The sequence below is a fragment of the Octopus bimaculoides genome, chromosome 7 (genome assembly GCF_046866305.1).
Source record: "Octopus bimaculoides isolate indiv1 chromosome 7, ASM4686630v1, whole genome shotgun sequence".
Taxonomy (NCBI): Eukaryota; Metazoa; Mollusca; class Cephalopoda; order Octopoda; family Octopodidae; genus Octopus; species Octopus bimaculoides.
This window is the reverse complement of record NC_142934.1, coordinates 111513538-111536037: the sequence shown is the minus strand read 5'-3', so window position 1 is coordinate 111536037 and position 22500 is coordinate 111513538. Positions and strand designations below refer to the sequence as shown.

The 22500-nt window shown below is 36.2% G+C and overlaps 1 protein-coding gene across 3 annotated transcripts in view; it reads right to left on the bottom strand.

The window, feature by feature from the left end:
- Positions 1 to 22500, bottom strand: part of LOC106872611 (protein dachsous) — a 685945-nt gene that overhangs the window by 561086 nt on the left and 102359 nt on the right. For all 3 annotated transcript variants that reach the window (XM_089355784.1, XM_089355783.1, XM_089355782.1), the window contains exon 2: positions 6407 to 8164. In XM_089355784.1, the coding sequence (XP_089211910.1) occupies positions 6407 to 8137 (1731 nt within the window). In that variant the 5' untranslated portion in view covers positions 8138 to 8164. The remainder of the gene's footprint in view (positions 1 to 6406; positions 8165 to 22500) is intronic.

The following is a 22500-nucleotide window of genomic DNA, read 5'->3' as shown; positions in this document are numbered from 1 at the left end:
TGACGTTATTTGTCAGGCAGGCAGGAGTAGCAGTGGAAGGAGATGAATGGAACAGAGTTGCAAAGGTCATTTCATTTGACATGGCCAATATTTGAACCACAAGCTTTTTAATGGCCTCACTTGCTTTCTTCTTTCAGTTCAGCTTTTAGAGACATAGTTTATTGTTATCATCATCATCTTTTCATATGGGGGGGGGGGGTACAGCATAGCAAAACTATTGGAAATCAGCCAATATTTTAATTTAACCCATTGGTAAACTGTAAATTTTTATTATTATTATTATTGTTTACTTTTATTATTTTTGTTTTTAATTTTATGCCATTTATTATTTCGTGATATCTTCATTTTGAAGAAGAAGAAGAAGAAAAATCAAAAGGAAAAAGTAATGAATGAATAAAATGGACAACATATTTATACATTTGCTTTAACTTGCTGTTTATTATTCTACATATCTCTTCCAAAGGATATCGATGGTATTTTTGCCATGTGAAATGGCACCTGTGCTGGTGCCACTTAAAATTGTGACACGACTGTTTTTAATTCAACTGGTCCTACTTTATTCAGCATTATCCAGGATGAAATCAGATGAGAAAAAAAGATACCATAATATTCAAACAGTAGCTGAACAAATTCCTTCAAGAAACACCAAACAAAATCTCTAACACCCAGATGAACTTTGACCATCAACTCCCTAACTCAAGTGGACAATGATATCAACAAAATATGTGTTTAAAGAAAACACCAGATGGTGCTTGGGCTGATAATGGCCAAAATTTATCAAAGCTTTCCCCATCAATGATTCTGACAGTGATCACAGTGGTGGAGCTTACACATCCGTAAAAGTCAGAGAGCCATATTGGAGGAAGTTTTATTCTCGACAAGTCTAATGAAGCAGAGGAGGCCGGAAGCAAGTGATAAGGACTAAATAAGAATCACAAACAGAAGCTAAAATCATTGAATGGGATTCCTTCTTTTCATACGACGGAGTATATTTATGCAAAATCTCACCATGATATGCAGCAAGTTGCATAATTGCATAAAAGCTCCCTTGGCATTTTAGTTAACTAACACAAAACTGTGTTTGTGCATCTGTTCATAAGCATTATTAAGTGTGCGTGCGTGTATGTCTGTGCGTGTATGTCTGTGCGTGTGTGCATGTGTCGTAACTTTCTGTTTCTATCTCTGACCCCTTGCAATCCTGTTTTCATTTCTCCTGTTTCATTTTTTGGTTTTCTTTCAACATTCCCGTTTTATTATTGGCAGAAAAGATGGAAGATCATAGCATGCCTCATTGCCTTAAGATTTTGCTAACTTCTGCTTGTAGCGGTTGTCTATCTTTGAACTTACATTCTGAACTTAGCACAGCAATGAAAAGAAGCAGAAAACACTTCCCTCATCCCTCCAAGTTCTGAAAACACAAACACAAAGACACAGAAATGAATGCATTTTAATCATGGATAGACTATTCGAAGTTGTTTGATATTTCTGTTGGCGTTAATATAATCCTTTATACATATACACACATATATATATACAAATATATACAGATATACATACACACATATATATGTATATATATTTGTATATATATTATACAAACTTCTATTGTCCAATTTATGTAAGAATAGAAATAGGGATATAAAACAGAGAGGATGACGTGTGTGCATATGCATGTATGTATAATTGTATTGTGTGTGTGTGTGTGTGTGTGTGTGTGTGTGTGTGTGTGTTGGTGTATGTATATGTAGATAACCAAATTGAAAATTCATTTAATACAAATAAAAGTATTCCAAACAGCAACAATACTTAAAATAGGACAGACACACACACACACACACACAGACACACACACACAACTAGTATGGATAAAATAGCAATTAAAATAACAAGAACACCAACAACTTAAGCATGCAAACTAATTGCCAAATTAAACCACAGCAGGATAGATTATGTCTATAAACATACACACACAAACACACACAAAAACACACACACAAATATGTAAACGCATACACATGCACAAACACAAGCACATACACAAACACAAATGATATGCAACTGTAGACGTAACAATGCAATATGCACGAAACAGTGATTGTTTGTATGCATGTATGCGGAGGTGAGGAGATGCAAATGCACGCATGAAAAGTGCAGCGTATGTGTATGGTGAGGCTGGCAATGGTGGTGGTGGTGATGGAGAGAAGGGGGGGGGTCGATGGCAATGGTAATGATGATGACGATGATGATGATGGTGCTGATATTGGAAAAGCAGTGACAGTGGGAGGGTGGTAAGGGTGGAGGTGTTGATGGCGGTGGAGAGAGAGAGAGAGAGAGAGATAGATAGAGAGAGAGAGAAAGAGACAGAGAGAGAGAGAGAGGGGGGGTGAGAGAGAGAGAGAAGAAGATTTTTGGAAATCAATATTTTCTAATTATGAAGACACAAAACATTGCTGTATGGCTGCAGGGTAAATTGAATAATATTAAACAACAACTTTTGCAGCATTAATAATAATAATAATAATAATAATAATAATAATAATAATAATAATGATGATGATGGTAAAAATTTTGAATAACAATGGAGGTGGTGATAGTGCTCATGTTGATGAGGACAACAACAACAATAATAATGATAATAATAATAAGAATAATAATGGGAACAAATCATTAAATGCCGGAAATGTACAGTAGTAGATCAACATATTAAGAGTCTTTTAGCAGTGACCAATAAAGACAACTGAAATTTTGATTGATGCAGTAGGTTGCGGAAGATGACAAAATGTGTGGAGGAGGAGGAGGTGGAGAGAATGAGAGAGAAAAAAAAGGAAAAAAAGAACAATACAAATTATATATACACACACACACACACACACATATATGTATATATATATATATATATATATATATATATATATATATATATACCTACACGTACATATATATACATACAAACATACACACACACATATATATATGTGCACACATACATATATGTATGTATATGCATGTTCTGCTTTGAACTAGCTCAAAAAATTTTATACATACAATTTGCATACACATGCACACATATGTTGATATATTTTTATAAATATGAACAGACATCCAGGCACAGATACTCAGAATAGAAGCTATATACGTCTTGTGTGAGTGTGTGTGTAGATGTACACACGCACATACACAAACACGTACCTATATACAATTATATACACATATACACACATGTATGTGTATATATATATATATATATATATATATATATATATATATATATCCACACACACATACTATAGACATGTACATACATAAACACACACACACACACTATACATATATAAACACACGTGCATATGCATGTGTATATACACATGTACAACTATGTATGGGTGCATGTATATATGAACGCAACCCCCCACATACACACACACACACACACAGAAAGCAGCTAATTTTCAAATTTCCATCAAGAAACTTCTATACCTGAACACTTATAAATAAAGGAAATAATTATAAACAACGATGGGGGGGGGGGGAGAAGACGGGGAGAGAGAGAGAGACCAAGGGTGAGGGCGTGATGTGGTTGAGTGGGTTGGGTTTGTTGGTAAGAAATGAAAGAATCTATTACACTGTTTTCCAATTAAGAGAAATCCTCTGAGATCTGTGGATTTCTCACCCGACATCACCACCATACCAACTTCCAGCTGTCAGCGGAATATCATAGTATTGGTATTATTTGGGAAAATGTGAAAAGGATGAACTGGTTGAGCGAGTAAGGTACTGGTCTACGAGCAGCTAGTTCATGAGTTCAGTTCTCTGGCAAGTCTTATATTATTTATTTTTTACTGGTTTCACTCATTGGACTGCAGTCATGCACCACCTTGAAGACATTGATTGCAGTACTTACTTTTTAAATGTGGTACTTAGTCTATCATTCTCTTTTGCTGAACTGCTAAGTGGACGACAATTGAAAACCAACATGATCCAGTAGATGAAGGCCCTCCTCCAGGGGAACATGATGTGGTGGAACAAAACCCCAAAGAAAGCTGAAATGTTGATCCCCCATCTGACTGTCAGGAGAAAGACCGAAATTAACCCATAAGGAAAACAGGAGAAAGGGTGCCCTCAAAAGGGCTGGAGGTAGGACACTGAGGCAGAGATGAAAAAGCAGGGATCCAACTAGAGACAGGCATAAAAGATGGCCCAGAGTTGAGAAGAGGGCAAAACAGTCATCAATGGTCTGTGCTTCACAGGGATTGAAGGGATTTAGAGTGCATAAAAGCAGAAAGGAAGTTTCGGTGAAGGCTGCATGTGATTAGCCAAGCAATGAAGAGCAGAAGCCACTGTAGTAGTGGTGTGAAAGACAGAGAGTGGACACAGTACATCTATGAGTCAGGGGTAGGAGTGTATTGGCAAGCAACTTTATGCCAACCAGTTGAGTTTGTTTCTTTTTCTTTGTTGTTTTGTGAATGTGGTGTTGAATGTCTGTGTGTTAGTAACAGTTACCATCTCAGATACAGGAGCAATATTTGTTTGTTAGTCCCACTTGAGCCCTGTAAATGAAAGTTGGGTTATCAATGCAAACTGAATTATATTCTGGTTTTGAAGAGGCGAGCAACATTTTAGGATGCAACCTTTTCGAAGTTGAGGTTGAAAATAATCTAAAAGAAATCCATTTGATATCAAAAAATAAAACAAAACAAAAACACAATAGTTCTTAGCAACCCAAGAAGGAATCTGTTTGTCTTTGGATGAATTCTGCTCAGAATTATTGGAAATCTTGTAGAAATGGCATGGTACCATCATATTATATCCTAGACATGCCCTTAGATGAAAGCTACAAAATAATGTCATGGGAAAAGTATCAAAAGTTCCCAATTTAGGCACTATGCCTCAAATTCTCAGAGAATTTCAGGGTGAAGATCAGTTGATTAAATTGATCCCAGTATTTGATTGGGACTTTATTTTGCAACCCTGGAGGGATGATATGTAAAGAATTGGATGAAATACCACAAGACATTTCATTCAATGTTTTAGCGATTCTGCCAGTCTAGTACACCCATCTTTTTATTTCTATACCATTATTTTTCTCAAGCTCTAAGACATTCATAAAGCTAGTTTCTTGGTTTCCATGGTATACCTTATCAATTAAGATCACAACAGTTCCTGCTGAATGGGACCCTGGTCCACTGCAGGAATCAAGGCCAGAAATTTTGAGGGGACAAGTTGATTACATCGATCTCAGTATTTAACTGGTTCTTTATTTTATCAATTGTGGAAAGGATGACAGGCCAAGATGACCTCAGCAGGATTTGAACTTAGAACATAAAGAGTTGGAAATGCCATCATGAATTCTCTTCAACATGCTAATGATTTATCTCTACTTAAATGCGGATGTTCTGTTGGAACAAATTGGCGCTCCGTCGGTTATGATGACAAGGGTTCCAATTGATTTGATCAACAGAACAGCCTGCATGAAGAATCAACATACATATGGCTGAGTACTCCACAGATACTACTCCTTTTTTTACCAGCTGAGTGGACTGAAGTAATGTGAAATAAAGCATCTTGGCCAAGGACACAATGCATTGCCAGGAATTGAACTCATGTGCTTATGATCGGGAGCCAAATACCCTAATTGTTAAGCCACGTGCCTTCCCAGAACAAGCTATACTGCAGTAGATACTATTGACTCTTTGTTCATATGGCAGGGATTAATCTCCCTGCTCGCAATATAAACAAGCGTGCATTTTGCACCAAAAGCCAATACGAGAGTTTCTCTCATAGCATCTACAGTAGTATTGTTTGCTTTAACAAGACATCCATGTTTAGTTGGATATAAAGATTACCTTTTGGTATTAATACTGCCTTTGTTGCTAATATATATTTTTTAACAAGCTCACCGACTAATCACAACACCAGTGCCTTTTCTGACACTGTTATTCTATGTATCACTGGCAGGCATGAATCACTGCTATCTCTAGTGGTTGAACAGCCATCATTAACTAGACCAAAAAAGGTTCAGATCATACAATCTGGTGGTCTTGGTGCTAGAAGTGGTGGGGATTTATCTCCTCGCTAGTGATATAAACAAGAGAGCAGCATTTTGCAATCAAAAGCCAATGTGAGACTTTCTCTCGCGGTATCTACTACAGTATAGTTTGTTCTAACAGAACACCCATGTTTAAATGGAAATAAATATTAGCTCTCAGTATTAACATGGCTTCTGTTGCTAATATATATTGCTAATGATTCTGCCAGCTCACTATGTTCCTGCCCAAATTACTAAAGTAATAATCACCTTTATAATTAGCAAACATTTGCTGCTTCTGTTACATGAATCACATCTCCACTCACCTCTCTTTTTTATCAGTTTCGCTGTCACACTGAGAAGATAAGGAAATCCACTTACCGTAAGAATGCAGGTATCCAATGTTGTATTTTCAGGAATAGAGACATTATAGTAGCTATGAGTGAAGCTGGGTTGGTTGTCGTTGACGTCACGAATGGTAACTATCACCAATGCTGTCGAAGACATGGGGGGTATGCCCCCGTCAATGGCTTGCACGGTAATCCTGGGTTGAGAGTTAGTTTCGCAGTCCACTTTGGCGTTGGTTGTGATGAGACCGTTGTGGCTGTTAATTTGAAACCAGTTGGAACTAGTCTCGGGCGTATGAAGTATGGAGTAGGTTATTGTGGAATTGTTACCTTCATCTTTGTCATCCGCATGTACTTTGATGACAGGGCTGCCCTTTGGCACCGACTCCTGCACTTCAGCATAATAGATTGCCTCCGTGAAATTGGGTTTATTATCATTAATATCATCGACGCGAAGTATAAATGAGACTCTGCTTTCCAGTGGTGGTGAACCACTATCTTTAGCGATAACGGTCAGGTTGTAGAAAGGTTTCAGCTCCCGATCCAATGGCATTTGAACAAGAACTAAGTAAACTATGTTATCCCTTGTGGTCAAATTAAACCGACCTTCCCCACCCAGCAGTGTTATGTGAATGTTCGTTTCATCACCCGTGTTCCGAACTGCGTCAGGGTCGCTAACAGAAATGCGAGCTACATATTCGCCGGGCTTGGCCCCTTCAGATATCCTTCCGACCGTCTCATTTCCAGTGAGAAACGTCAGATAGATATCAGGCGGGTGCTCATTGACATTCAGAATGGTTATCGAGACAGCTGCTTGAGTAGTGAGTGGTTCCGAGCCATTGTCTGTTGCGATGACAATTAAATTGTAGACACGACGCTTCTCAAAGTCTACGGGTTTGTTTACGCTGATAACACCAGTGACCGGATTAATCACGAAATGTTCTTCGAGGTCTGGCTTCTGGTTTAAAGAGAAACGGATTTTGCCATTCTCCCCAGAATCCAAGTCTGTAGCAGTAACCCTCAGAATACTTGTACCGACGGTAATGTTTTCCATTACTGTGGCATTATACAAACTCATCGGAAATACCGGGTGGTTGTCATTACTGTCCAAGACGCTAATGTTGAACAACTGGTATGACGATCGCGGTTTCTTGCCACCGTCAAAAGCCCTCAGCTTCAAACTATAAAAAGGGGTTACTTCGTAATCAAGCTTCCTATTAACAGCTAAATCCAAGATTAACCGTTGGTTTGTCATCTTGGTAATGAGCCGGAAGATGTTATCCGTGTTACCGGAGACTATTTCGCAGCCCTTGATCGTGTTCTCACCAACATCCTTGTCAGACACACTCCCTAGAGGAATCTTCATGTTGGAAGTCGTCTCCGAGAGAGGACTGGAGAGTAGGTTGGGGAAAAATATGGGGTCATTGTCGTTCACGTCGATAATCTCGATGGTTATCGTGATGGGGGTAGTTTTGTAGAGGACAGTTAATTCGTAACTACTGTGCTCCTCACGATCAAGCTCAACTTTAGTCTTAACTGTACCTGCTGTGACATTAATGTTGAATTTGCTCAGAATAAGAGGCTTGTTGTTAGCGTACCAGATGGTCTGGTGGGGTTGTGTTAGGAAGTTCCCAACCAAACTGTTCGGAGGCAGATTCTCTTTAATTCTAAATGTCTGTGAATTGGTATTTGCAAAAACGGCCGAGATAAGGCAAAACAGCAGAAAGACAGGAAATGCCAACTTGGCAAACAACGCTTTCTCCATCACAGTGTTTTAACCAAGACTATCTGCCTGCAAGAACAAAAGAGAAAGAAAAGAAAAATAAATGAGAGTGAATGATAAAGAAAAACTTATAAAAGATATTTGGTTAAAAAAAAAATAAATAAATATATAAAAAAAGGAAAAATACATTAATATATTAAATTGATTACATCAAAACAATATCATTAAAACGATAATAAGAAATGACAAATTCGTCAGCAAAATTCATTGTAATAACTTTTAGCTACTCATGGTGCCTCAACAGTTTCTCCATCAACATCATAAGCAGCAGCAGCAATGAAAGTAGCAGCTATAATAAGTCAACAGTTACTTTGTAGATAACTGGTGGTTTTGATGGGTGTAGAGAGGAGGAGGTGGAGGAAGAGGAGTAGGCAAAGTAGATTCAAAAGACAACTGAAGATAAAGCTATGTCCTTTACTCATCAGTTTGGAAAGCAGTATCTCAACAACAACAACAAACTTTGATTTCTTTGTCTTATCATCTCCATCACTTCAGCTTCGTTCTTTCTCAACTGTCTCCATGGAAACCCACCAGCATCTCCCCCCCCCCATTTACCGTTCTAATTTCTATTGTTCTGCCAGATTCTCATTAACACTTACACAACTTGGTGTGTCCATCTCTTGTTTAACAGTTGCTCAACCAATGCATCTGGTTGTTGTTGTTGTTGTTGTAGTTGTTGAGCACCACCAGGTCCATACTGATCGATAAAGCTCTGGTGATTCAACCATGACTGGAGACCAATAAAAGACTCATCTTTCAACCATGACCACTGCTGACTGTCTGGAAGAAATTTCAATGATTTTTGGGGGTTTTTTTTTCAAGACAAAAAAAAAAAAGAAAAAAAAGCCATCTCAAAAAAAAAACACTCTTCTGGGTTTGTAAGTGGTGAAGCTTTTTGTTTTTATTTATTTATATATATATATATGTATATATATATATTTTCTTTTTGGTTCCTTAACCATAAATTAGCCTTGATGTTGCAGACTTGTATTCAAAGTTATTCCAAGCTTGACCATTCCCATATTTTATTTTATGGATATATCGTCATCATCATCATCATCATCATTGTCATCAACCCTTTACAGTTTAAACCAGCCATATCCGGCTCAAATATTCTATCTGTTTTATGTTTTATGTTCAAATTGTCTAGAACTGGCCTTTCACACCTACCTTACAATGTCATTCCAAAAACATACCATCATGTCATTGAAATCTTGAAGTTGTGATCAAAGAGGATAAATTCAAAATGATGTGAAGAAATAAACATAATATTTGATAAAGTAATCGGAATACTAAAGGATCATTGTCCACATTTTGATGTTGCATGGATGGGACAGACGGGCTGATGCCTTTTTGCCCCGTCCATAGGGCTGATACACTTCCTGTCATAAACCTTTGCCTGTTTTCAAGCAAGGAAATATTTTCCCATGGAGAGACTGCGAACCATTGCAGCACATTGCAGCATACACCATATTTTAGTGTATTTCCAGGTCCACCTGGGAATATACTGCCAGGCGGTGAGCTGGCAGAAACGTTAGCACGCCGGGCGAAATGCTTAGCGGCATTTCGCCTGTCTTTACGTTCTGAGTTCAAATTCCGCCGAGGTCGACTTTGCCTTTCATCCTTTCGGGGTCGATAAATTAAGTACCAGTTACGCACTGGGGTCGATGTAATCGACTTAATCCCTTTGTCTGTCCTTGTTTGTCCCCTCTACGTTTAGCCCATTGTGGGCAATAAAGAAATAAGAAGCTTGCTTCCCAACCACATGGTTCTGGGTTCAGTCTCACTGCATGGCATCTTGGGCAAGTGTCTTCTACTATAGTCTCGGGCTGAGCAAAGCCTTGTGAGTGGATTTGGTAGATGGAAACTGAAAGAAGCCTGTCATATATATATATATATATATATATATATATATATTACTGGCCTTCGTGCCAGTGGCACGTAAAAGCATCCACTACACTCTTGGAGTGGTTGGCATTAGGAAGGGCATCCAGCTGTAGAAACTCTGCCAAATCAGATTGGAGCCTGGTGTTGCCATCTGGTTCACCAGTCCTCAGTCAAATTGTCCAACCCATGCTAGCATGGAAAGCGGACATTAAACGATGATGATGATGATGATATATATATGTATATACATATATATATGTTTGTGTGTCTGTGTTTGTCATCCTCACCATCTCTTAACTAATGTTGGTGTGTTTACCTCCCTGTAACTTAGCAGTTCGGCAAAAGAGATCCGATAGAATAAGTACTAGGCTTACAAAGAATAAGTCCTGGGGTCAATTTGTTTGACTAAAGGCGGTGCTCCAGTATGGCCACAGTCAAATGACAAACAAATAAAAGAATAAAAGAACAAAAATAAAAGAATAAAAATGGTTGAAGAGAGGAGGTCCAGTCAGTCCCCTTTGTTGCAAGATAATTCTTCAAATGCTCTGACCATGTAGCATGTGGTCGACCAGCATTAGCTGCCAACCCAGCTGGATTTTCAGTGAACAGAACATGAGAAGCAGGGCCTGATTCAGAAAATCGAAACAGCATGGCCGAATAGTCTGAGCTGGCAAACCTAAACAATAAGGTGATTAAAAGAGGTGATGGAACGATGACAATAACGAGGATATTTAATATCAGGTGATTCAATGGAAAACTTTTAAGATTTCCTATAACAGTTAAGAGTTGCAATGACATAAATTTCTTCTTTTTTTTTTTGGCTTGTTTTATTTTCATTTACTTGCTAAATCAAGACATTTAACTGGTTCCCATTTTGATGCTACTTACATTTGAGATGCAGTTAAGTAATGCAGAAATTTTCTGCTAGAAAAGCTTCACAGAGAATGAATGATGTGTGTTGTTAGCATTACCATTAAGAAATTTTAAGAAATGAAAAAAATGTACAACCAAAAAGAAATACAAAAAATACAAGTAGAATTTTCATAAAAAAAGCAGAATAATTTTTGAATAAATATATATAGAGTTTGTGACATACACATACATAGTGCAATCATTTCTTAAGTTATATATATAGATGAGGGTTCACGTAGGTGTGAGTATATATAATATAAATGTGAGCGAAAATATTCACATGTGCAGATGAGAAATTATATACACATAAAAATATAATTTCTGTGTATTTGTGTGTATATATGTGAGTGATTATTATACATAGATACATACATAGATAGATACATACATACATACGTACATACATACATACATACGTACATACATACATACATGCATACATACATACACACATATATACATATGTGTGTGTATATGTGCAAAAGAGAGTGTTTGGTTCCCTGTGTATGAGTTTCTTCAATGAGTGAAAAACTAAACTGCAAATATTTAAACATATTCACATACATATATACGTATGAATATACATACATGCAGAGAAAATTATTTCAAGAAAGAAATATAACACCACTTTCTCAAATGTGTGAGAAAGAACGAACCTGAAAACAATGCAGACAGAATGAACACACATACCTATATATGTGTGTGTGTGTGTGTGTGTGTGTGTGTGTGTGTGTGTGTATATATATATACATATATATATATATATGCAATGATGATGACACACATAAGTACATGTGTATACTTACACCAGTTTGCTTTAATCTCTCTCTCTCTCTCTCCACACACACACACATGTTTAAAGCATAAATATTAAATTTCAGGCATTAGTGTATAAAAAGGAGAATATACAAGGGTGTATACACACACACACTAACACACACATATATGTATCTAAGTGTTGATATGTATATACCTGCAGTACACACACTCACACCAATTGTATATACCTATTACATTACATCATTAGACACAAAATTCTATCTGTACTCTCTCACTCTCTCTTTCTCTTTGTGTATTTGTGTGTGTATATATATATATATATATATATATATATATTTGTACTTATGTAGGTATATCCACACACACACACACACACACATTTGTAAGTATGTGTTATGCATGTAGGTACATGTGTTGTTTATAATTTGAACACTTGCTCTTTGTTCTGTCCAAGTAGAGCTCGCCTGCAGCACCCAACCCAATCAACATCACCGCTCCCCGCTCACACCTCGCTGTAACAACAACCCTATCTCACCAGCATAACACCGCCACATCACACAACATAACACAGCATCCACACCACCACCACCATCACACACCATCAGTCTATCATGTCATTGTACTAACATCTCCCATCATTTCTAAATTGTTGTTTAACACACACGATATCAAATGATGATGGAAAAACGCTAAAATACATTTTAATCTGCACTGACATCTAAGCAAATGCATTTCACTGCATTTCGCTGCTGTTCTTGCTAATACTGTTTACATCATTGAAATGCATTTAGCATGTGGGGGAATTCATATACACACATATTCACATACATACATATGTATATACAGATATAAACACATTATACTAACACTCAAAAATACATATATATATATACAATTTACACACACACACATATACAAAGGCACGTGTGTGTATATATATATATATATATATATATAGTTCAAAAAAACAATAACAAAAAAACAAAAAAACAACAAAGTGAGGACGTGATATGGATAGTATTATTGAATGCTCAGGAAAGGAAAGAGATATATATATATATATATATATATATATATATATATATATATAGATATATATATATATATATATAGATATATATATAGATATATATATATATATATATAGATATATATATATATATATATATATATATATATAGATATATATATATAGATATATATATATAGATATACACAAACGTGCCTTTGTATACAAAGGCATATACACGTATATACAGATATACACTATGCATGTACACACACAAGAATACACACACACACACACACACACATATGCCCAAATATACACATACATATTCACACATCCACATATATATATCCGCAAGCATATATATATATACACATATGTATATACCCAGGTATGTGCATACACATAACACTTAAACACGTACACACACATACTCAAATACATACACACACATACACAAAAACATATACATATAGATACACACACATATACATACATACAAATTTATACATACACAGATATACACACAGAAAGACATATATATATATATATATATATATATGTTTATATTAATTGCAGAAAAGAATTTGGTTACTAAAGAACCAAAAATAGTTCCTTTCAACAGATTCAAAAACAAGGAACTGCTGAAACATTCTGACGTAGAAGAAGAAATCTTAAACTAAAAAAAAAAAAAAATAATAATAGGGTGAAAAGAAATCTTTTGTAAGTCTTTTCTTCACATTCGAAGAGTCTTATTTTGACTTTTTCTGTGCAGTTAGCAAGAAATGTGTTTATGCATTCATAGATTTAAATATGTTTATATTTATAGTATAAAAATATTAATTGTGATAATATAGCTGTTATCTTGTTTTATGTTCGCATGTACACACACACACACACACACACACACACACACACACACACATACACACACGATGGGCTTCTTACAATTTGTCTCCTCTATCCACTCACAAGACTTTGGTCAGCCCAAGGCTATAGTAGAAGACACTTGCCCAAGGTCTCATATAGTGGGAATGAACTCAGAACCATGTGGTTAGGAAGCAAATTTCTTAACCACACAGCCACCAGAAGGCATTTTCTGCATCTCTCTAACGATTCTGTTGAATAAAACTTTAGGAGTGGCTGTGTGGTAAGTAGCTTGCTTACCAACCACATGGTCCCGGGTTCAGTCCCACTGCGTGGCATCTTGGGCAAGTGTCTTCTACTATAGCCCCGGGCCGACCAAAGCCTTGTGAGTGGATTTGGTAGACAGAAACTGAAAGAAGCCCATCGTATATATGTATATGGATATATATGTGTGTGTGTGTGTGTTTGTGTTTGTGCCCCCCCCCCAGCATTGCTTGACAACCGATGCTGGTGTGTTTACGTCCCCGTAACGTAGCGGTTTGGCAAAAGAGACCGATAGAATAAGTGCTAGGCTTAAAAAGAATAAGTCCTGGGGTTGATTTCCTCGACTAAAGGTGGTGCTCCAGCATGGCCGCAGTCAAATGACTGAACCCAGTAAAAGAGTAAAAGAGACCATTTCTAATAATGACACAAGGCCAGCATACTCTTAACAAAACGAATTAGTAGATCTCATCAGCCTCGGCTAGTACTTGACTAAGAATTTGTTTCAGGGACCCTAGAAGATCGAAAGACAAAATGCAAAGGACTGAAACTGAATAACTCTAAGGAAGGAAGAAGTCAGATGGTTTGACTGGAATTGGTAAGCTGGAGAACGGCACCAGGTTCCAGTCTGATTTGGCATGGTTTCTATGGCTGGATGCCCTTCCTAATGCCAACCACTCCAAGAGTGGTGCTTCTTACACTCCACTGACATGGGTGCTGGATACTTTATTTCCTATGGACTCCGGAGAGATGAAAGGCAAAATGCAACAAGCCGTAACCGAATAACTCCAAGATGGAAACTTTGTTTTAACAAGCTTAATGGTCAATACAATGGAGTTCTCCTCCTCGTCCACCTAAACACTGACCTTGGTGGGATTTGAACTTCAAATTAAAGAACCACAACAAATAGATCATCATCATCATCAACTCTTGGACATTACTGCCCCAGGTCCTAGGACCCATTGGGTCAGTTACACAGTTTACATAATGTGTAAGTGACCAAGATCACAACACTACCCCTGAATGGGACGCCAGTCCCTCGTAGGGTTAACTCATTTACAGTTGAGTGGATTGAAGGAATGAAAATGAAATTTAAGTGTCTTTGCTCAAGAAAACAAAGGACCACCACTCGGTCTGGGAATCGAAACCACGACCTTTTTGATCGGGAGTACAACACCTTAACCACCAGATTACGCGACTTCACACACTGCAAGTCTTTTCCATCCGACGCTCTGACGATTCTCTTAAAAGTTTCGGTGATTTTTATCGAGCTCAAACGTCAAAATAATGGTTTTCCACCACCTCCTCCTCTTCATCATCATCATCATCATCGTCATCACCACCAAAATCATCATCATCATCATCATCATCAATATTGTCGTCGTCGTCAAAACTGACTTTGGCAGGATCTGAACGCAGAACGCAAAGAGCCACAACAAACAGACCCGCAGGGCATTTTCTATCTTTTAACACTAACGATTTCTGCTAAAATAACAAGCGATAACACAACCAGAAAACAACATCAGCAAAGTTAGCCATACAAAAAGATCACTTCAGATACAATTAGTTATTCTCGAAAAGAAAAACCGCCACACACAATTTTAATTTTACTCCAACGTATATTTTTTTTTCTCTTTTTCATTTATCATTGTTATTATTATTATTATTGTTGTTGTTGTTGTTGCTGGTGAAAGGAAATGTGATTGTAGTTGTTGTTCGATCTACTTAATTCAACAACAAATTGATTCTTTCTTTCTTTCTCTTTTTTTTTTCTTTTGAAAATAAAAAGGTAAAAACTACAATTAAAAGATTTGATTATAAGAGAAAACAAAGTTATATACATACATATAAATACATATATATATATACATGTATACACACACACACACACACATATATATATATACATGTATATATACATAAACATGCACGCGTCTCCTCATTATCTCTCATATATATATATATATATATATATACACGTGTATATATATATGCATGTATGTATGTATGATGTAATTACATGCGGGTATATATTGTATATATAACCGCATGTAAATACACGAACCCATCATATGTATACAGAAATATGTGACGTGCCACTCACACATACGTATACACACATATACATACATAAATGTATGTGTACATATATATACACATACATATATATACACACACACATATATATATATATATATACATACACATATATAGACATACAAATACTTATATATATATATATATATACACATATATCTACACCCATATATATGCACACACATATGCACACAATATAAACACGCACATATGTATGTATGTATGTATGCATGTATGTATATGTGTATGTATATATATATATATATATATATATATATATATATACACACACACAAACGCACATACAATGATTACGCAACTAAAATGCAGAAGACCGTATGTATGCATATGAAACATACGTATACATAAATACACGTGCGTGTTACAACCAATCAGTGCGCGCGTTTGTAATATATGTACACACACACACACACACACACACACACACGCATGCATACACTGCAATACACTCACATTACCATAGAGTGTCTCATACAATTATTCCAGTTAATAACGTCTCAAACATTAAAAGGAACTACCTAAAGCAGTTTCAATTATCTCAAATCTACAATTCAAGTCGTTAAATTAAACAATACCAACAAGAACTTTAGTGTGGCAACGAATCTTAAAACAACAACAACAACAGCAGCAGCAGCAGCAACAGTGACAGCAATAATAATAATAATAATAAAAATGATAATAAAAATGATAATAGTTACAGCCATAACAATGTCGACAATTACTACAACAATAGCTAAAGCAACAATAACGAGAACAATTATAGCTGCAATATAAACTAGGCGTACGTGTGTGTGTGTGTGTAAGCATACACACGTGTGTGTGTAAATATACACACATGTGAACACAGACCCGTATATTTATATATATGCAAACAAGCACACGCACATACGCACGCACACACACGTATATAAAAGTCTATATTTGGAAATATATATACAGACATATGTAAATATATACACACACACACACACATATATACATACATATGTAAATATATACACACAGACACATATATGTTACAAATATACATACACACATTACTTTCTAGTCTTTTCTGCACAGCAATCATCATACAAGAAATGTGTATATGTGCGTGCGTTTGTGTGTGTGTGTATGCGTATATAACGATACACACATACACATATATGTATACACACACACACACACACACAGAGCCCATCTGCCATCAAACCTTACTGCAAACAATCCCTTACGTCGCATTCTATGTCAATATGATAATCTCCCTCTTACTCCTTTACACACTCTTCTTTCCATATCTCTCTCGCATTCTTTCACTCTTTCTCTCTCACTCTTTTCAGCCCCTCTCTTACTTTTTCTCTCTGCCTCTCTAAATCGCCTCTCGTCCTCCCTTCTCTCTCTCTCTCTCTCTCGTACGCCCGCGCGCACCAACACACACCAGTTGCTCTAAAGCAGAGAGAAAGAGACACAGAAAAGAAAGACACAATCTTTCAGTTTTAAAACCTCGAAATCTCTCATTCTCTCACTAATTAAATATATTTTAGTGTTCTTGTCATTAATGATACATGGCAGTTATCTTTCTTTTTACTACTATACATTTCTGAGTTCATAAATATAGATATACAAACACACACATACATATCTATCCATCTATCTGTCTGTCTATCTATCTATCTATCCACACACAAACATACATATTCATATTTATACGCACAAACACACACAGGTGACTTATGAAATGAGATACATAATGACAGCATCTCTTATGGTGCTACCAAGATATTCAACGAAAGTCCTTGAGGACGGTGAAGAAATGAGAGATAAATATTCCGGAGAGAACGCCAATCCATCGTAGTTTAACATTCACGGAATGTCCATTACCGCTTTCCTACAATTCCGGGTTGTCTATCAAAGAAGACCACGTCTACAATTTAAATTTTAGTAAGAAACTGCAAAATGGACGCAACAACGAAAAGTCCGAAAGTCAAATGAGCTCATAAAGAAGTTCTATGAGGTTGCTCTGCCTGTTAGAAGTAGCAGCTAGGTCTCCCTACTGAAAAATAAGGACATTAAATAAAAGTACTTTTCTTTTTAAGGGTATTGCATATGGTCACTTTAATGTAGCTGTCCTCTAAGAGATGATATTTCCATTTAGCCTCAAGAAGACGTCTCCTCCAGCTGATTTATCCAGTACGCTCCTCGCACCCGATAGCTATTGCAAGCGGGAGATAACTCTTGTCACCCTGGCTTCAAAACCATCAGAGCACGTAGTTTCGATCTGTACGGGATCTCCTCAGTGGTGAGTGCTTGTTGCTAGGCATGACAGCAGTTTACCTCGCTTGCAATATATAGAAAACACAGTGTAATACAATCACTGATTTTGTAACTAGGACACTAGTCCGTTAGAAAACCGCTATTCTTTTTCTTTGTTTTTTTTTTTTTATTATCCTTAATCAGGGGGAAATGGTAGTGTATAAGACCCTTTCCAAGGCTTCTGAGATTGCTGGGAGAAATGTATCCTCAAACAGTCAATGAAAAAAAATGTATATAAAATAAGCAAATAAGATAAAGAAAAAGAAATGTTTTACCGTCGTCAAAGTGACTGAATTGCCTTCTACCCAAAAGATACGGGCAGCAATATAATAAAAAATCTAGTGCAGTTTTTCACAACCTATACAAAGGCAATAGATATGAAGCGGCAGAATATTTTCTTTTCAAAACACTATTATTATATAATAGGTGAGAAAAAAAGAAGGCTTTACATACTGTTTGAGACATTTGATGTAAAAAGTTACAGCTGCTGTATTTAGGTCTTCAACGGGTTTAAATGCAAGGACTGCATGTCGGAGCTTCAGTGCTATTTTTGTTTTTCCTTAGTCTCGCTTCAAGCTGGCTCCCACTATCAGTTTGAAGCACTTTTTATCCCGGGCCTACTTCCATGTTCTTGTCAGCACACCACCTCCAATCATTAATTAGTGTTTTCTCCATACGTAATCGTTCTGGAGGGCGGTTGATGTCAACGGCTTCACCTACGAACTTCAAGGACCAGCCGGAGTCTCAGATGTTCTGGGCGAGACAACTGTAACATGTAATGGAGAACTGACAGCCTTTAACGCCTCAGTTAAAGAATAGCAGGAGTCCTCAGCTGCTGTAATGGTAGGAAGGTGAGATGGAAGCTTTAGAAGTTGATCAACATGTCGTTATAACACGTTTCCAACCACTCTTACTTCAAACTTTACAGCTCTTAACTGTTGGGTTATAGAGCTTTCCACTCAGTATTCACCCGCTTCAAAAGTTTGTACAAGAACACGATCGTGCTTTCTAAATGTATGCCGCCGATGTAATATTTTTGTCACTTGTTTCATGTTATATTGACCCCGCCTCCACTCTAGAACTAGACGACTAGTTTCAGTAGGTGCAAAGCAGTCTGTAAATGACGTTTGAACAATTCAGCAAGAGAAGCGCCTCTACTTTAAGGCAGAATAATCTTAAAAGAGGACAAGAGCCTGTTCCCCTTAGTTTCGAGTGTCCCTTTCGTGTCCACTTTCATTTCCTTTACTACCTCTGAATGTGCGAACAGTACGATCAGCTTAACCCATCAGAGGAGTAGGATACAGAGAGAAGCGAATATACATGCTTTATGCCGTTGAAGTCCATAAACAGCTTAAACTCTTGACTCACAAAACATGGACCAATGTCACTATTCTAAAGGCAGACCACGAGTGGTGAAAATGCCTCTCAATTTGTTCACTGAGGCCGTTAATTTCGAGTACACGTTAACCATAAAGAACACATATGTCCCAAAAATGGACCCACAAACTCTTCGTGCATTCTTTTCCGAAGCTGACTTAGGCATGTTTTGGACTGCTTTGAACATAAACCTTACATTTCAATCTCGGCATCCAAGTTTGGTCACTACTCATAGCATCTAACAAGCGCTTTCATGTGCGCTTATTCCTTCATGGATCTGGTATAGGTCCAGCAACATCTTCAGCCTCGATTTTGCAGCAAGACTACTAGATTTCAGTGCAGTACCATCCTCACAACTGAATTCTTCTCGCTTGCTGAAGTAGAACTTCATTTCAGCAATTGCAGAGCATCGCCAGCGCCTCATCGTTAATTCATATATCTAGCTCAGAACGCATTTCAGCCATAGTAATAGAGAAGTTAACCAATTGCTTGTCATGTGTATTATATTTGATACACAGGATATTATTTCCCTGGAATCCATACAAGATATACATGATACGTATTCCTAATTTTTTTTCAACCATCCAAGAAATATGGGACTTATGAAAACGAAAGCTTATATTACTCAGAACATGTGAAATAAGAGCTAACCCACGAGTCTGAAAAACAAGCAGGGACGTTTAGTATAAACCTGTGAGAAAGCTTTGAACAGGCAAAGAATTAACACCCTATGATAGAAATCGGTTATGTACAGATGCAACAGAAATATCAAAAGCACAAGGTCCATAAAATTTGTCACGCAAAACAATAAATAAAATAACAACTAATTAAATTGTGACACCAAATAAATGTTTGAAATTAAATCTGTGTGCGCTTTCGAATGGTTAATACATGTCTTCCATGCTGGAATCGTTTTAGTTTCAATATAGATCTCAGACAAAATCACTCGCTTGGCAAGTACATCGTCGAAAAAAAAAAAAAAAAAAAATTAAGAGCGTTCGGATTACTTAAAATATCAAAACAAAATTTAGAATTAACGTAGAGAAATTAGCTTTTATAGTAACTATATAGGTAACTAATTTGTAAATATACCAATTTATTATTATTATTTATTTATTCATTTATTCATTGCGCAAAGCCATTAGCAAAAATACTCAATAGAAGAGAAAAGAATTCGATACAAAATCTATTTCAGTATGGCGATGGTATCCTGAGACCATAGATTTTAGTTCTAAGAGCAATCAGCTAATAATCTGAATGCTGTAAGCGTTGTGTCCAGAGATAGAATATATATACGTGTGTGTGTGTGTGTGTGTGTGTATAGCTTACATTTATTTCCGGGTGTCTATTCGTATTAGCTGTACTTTATATATATATATATATCTTTCTATATATTATCACCCAAATCCGATTCTCTTTACTTCTGTTAAATAACTACCCCTCCCCTACTCGCTGAATAGCTTTGCGTAGAAAAGAATTTTGTGCATAAATAACATTTGTGTTTGTATGTGTATAAATATGTACATATATTTGTGCAAATACATACATACATGTAGGTGTATGTATATCTAACTATATACCAATATCAATATATATATATAGGTGTGTGTATGTATGTATGTATGTATATATATATATATATATATATATATATATATATATATATATATATATACATATGTATGTATGTACGTATGTATGTATGTATGAATCAATCAATCAATCGATATACGCATATATATATATATGTATATAAGTATATATACATGTGTGTCGTATATGTACGTATCAATATATATATATATATATATATATATATATACACACACACACACAGAGAAAGATGGAAATAGAGGGAGAGAGACTATCAGAAATAACAAGAAAGGAAAAGAAAGATAAGCCATACAAATTTTATTGACGCTAAAAAATATTTGGCATCTGAGAATGAAAAGAAAATTACCAAAGATATATTAAAAAAGGATAGGAGTGTCTCTTTAAAAATTCATTAAATAAAATCCAAACAATGAAATACAATGACAACATCAGTGCAATGATGAGAGAGAGGACATTGTTAACTGGTGTCTAGAGTTATTTCCATTGAATGGCAGACGTTAGCTGGAAATGGCGACACTTCGAGTGACGTGCCTCTGTGTTGAAGTAACTGTTACATACACACAACTACATAACAATATATACACATAACACACACAATATGTGTGTACATACATAAATATACAGGCACATATAATAACACATGCATATACAAACGTGTATGAGGATGTATAGCTATGAAATATGTACGTGTGTACAGTAACGTTAGAATATGCGTGTGTGTATGTATTTGTGTATACACACACATACACTCAGTAATATATAAACAATACCCATATCAAACTACAATTAGAAAGAAGACGCCATTGTATAAGCTCTACGCGTTATATATATATATATATATATATATATATACACACACACACATATATATAATGTATGTATGTATATACATACATACATATATATATATATATATATATATATATATGCATGAGTATGCATATATATGAATATATATATATGTATGTAATAAACATGTGTGTATATGTGTGTGTGTGTGTGTGTGTGTGTATAAATATCTGTGTGTATAAATAACACACACACACACACACACACATCCACGTATTTGTTTCGTCTGTTGTTAACTACAGTTACACTCCATTCCTCCCGAAAAGAAATATGACGAATGTTAGGAATATCTACAAATTGCTTAACATTACAAAGATGTCGTGCATTCCTGTCTGAGATAAATGTCTATTGTTTCCCCCACATCTTTTTTCTTTCGTCT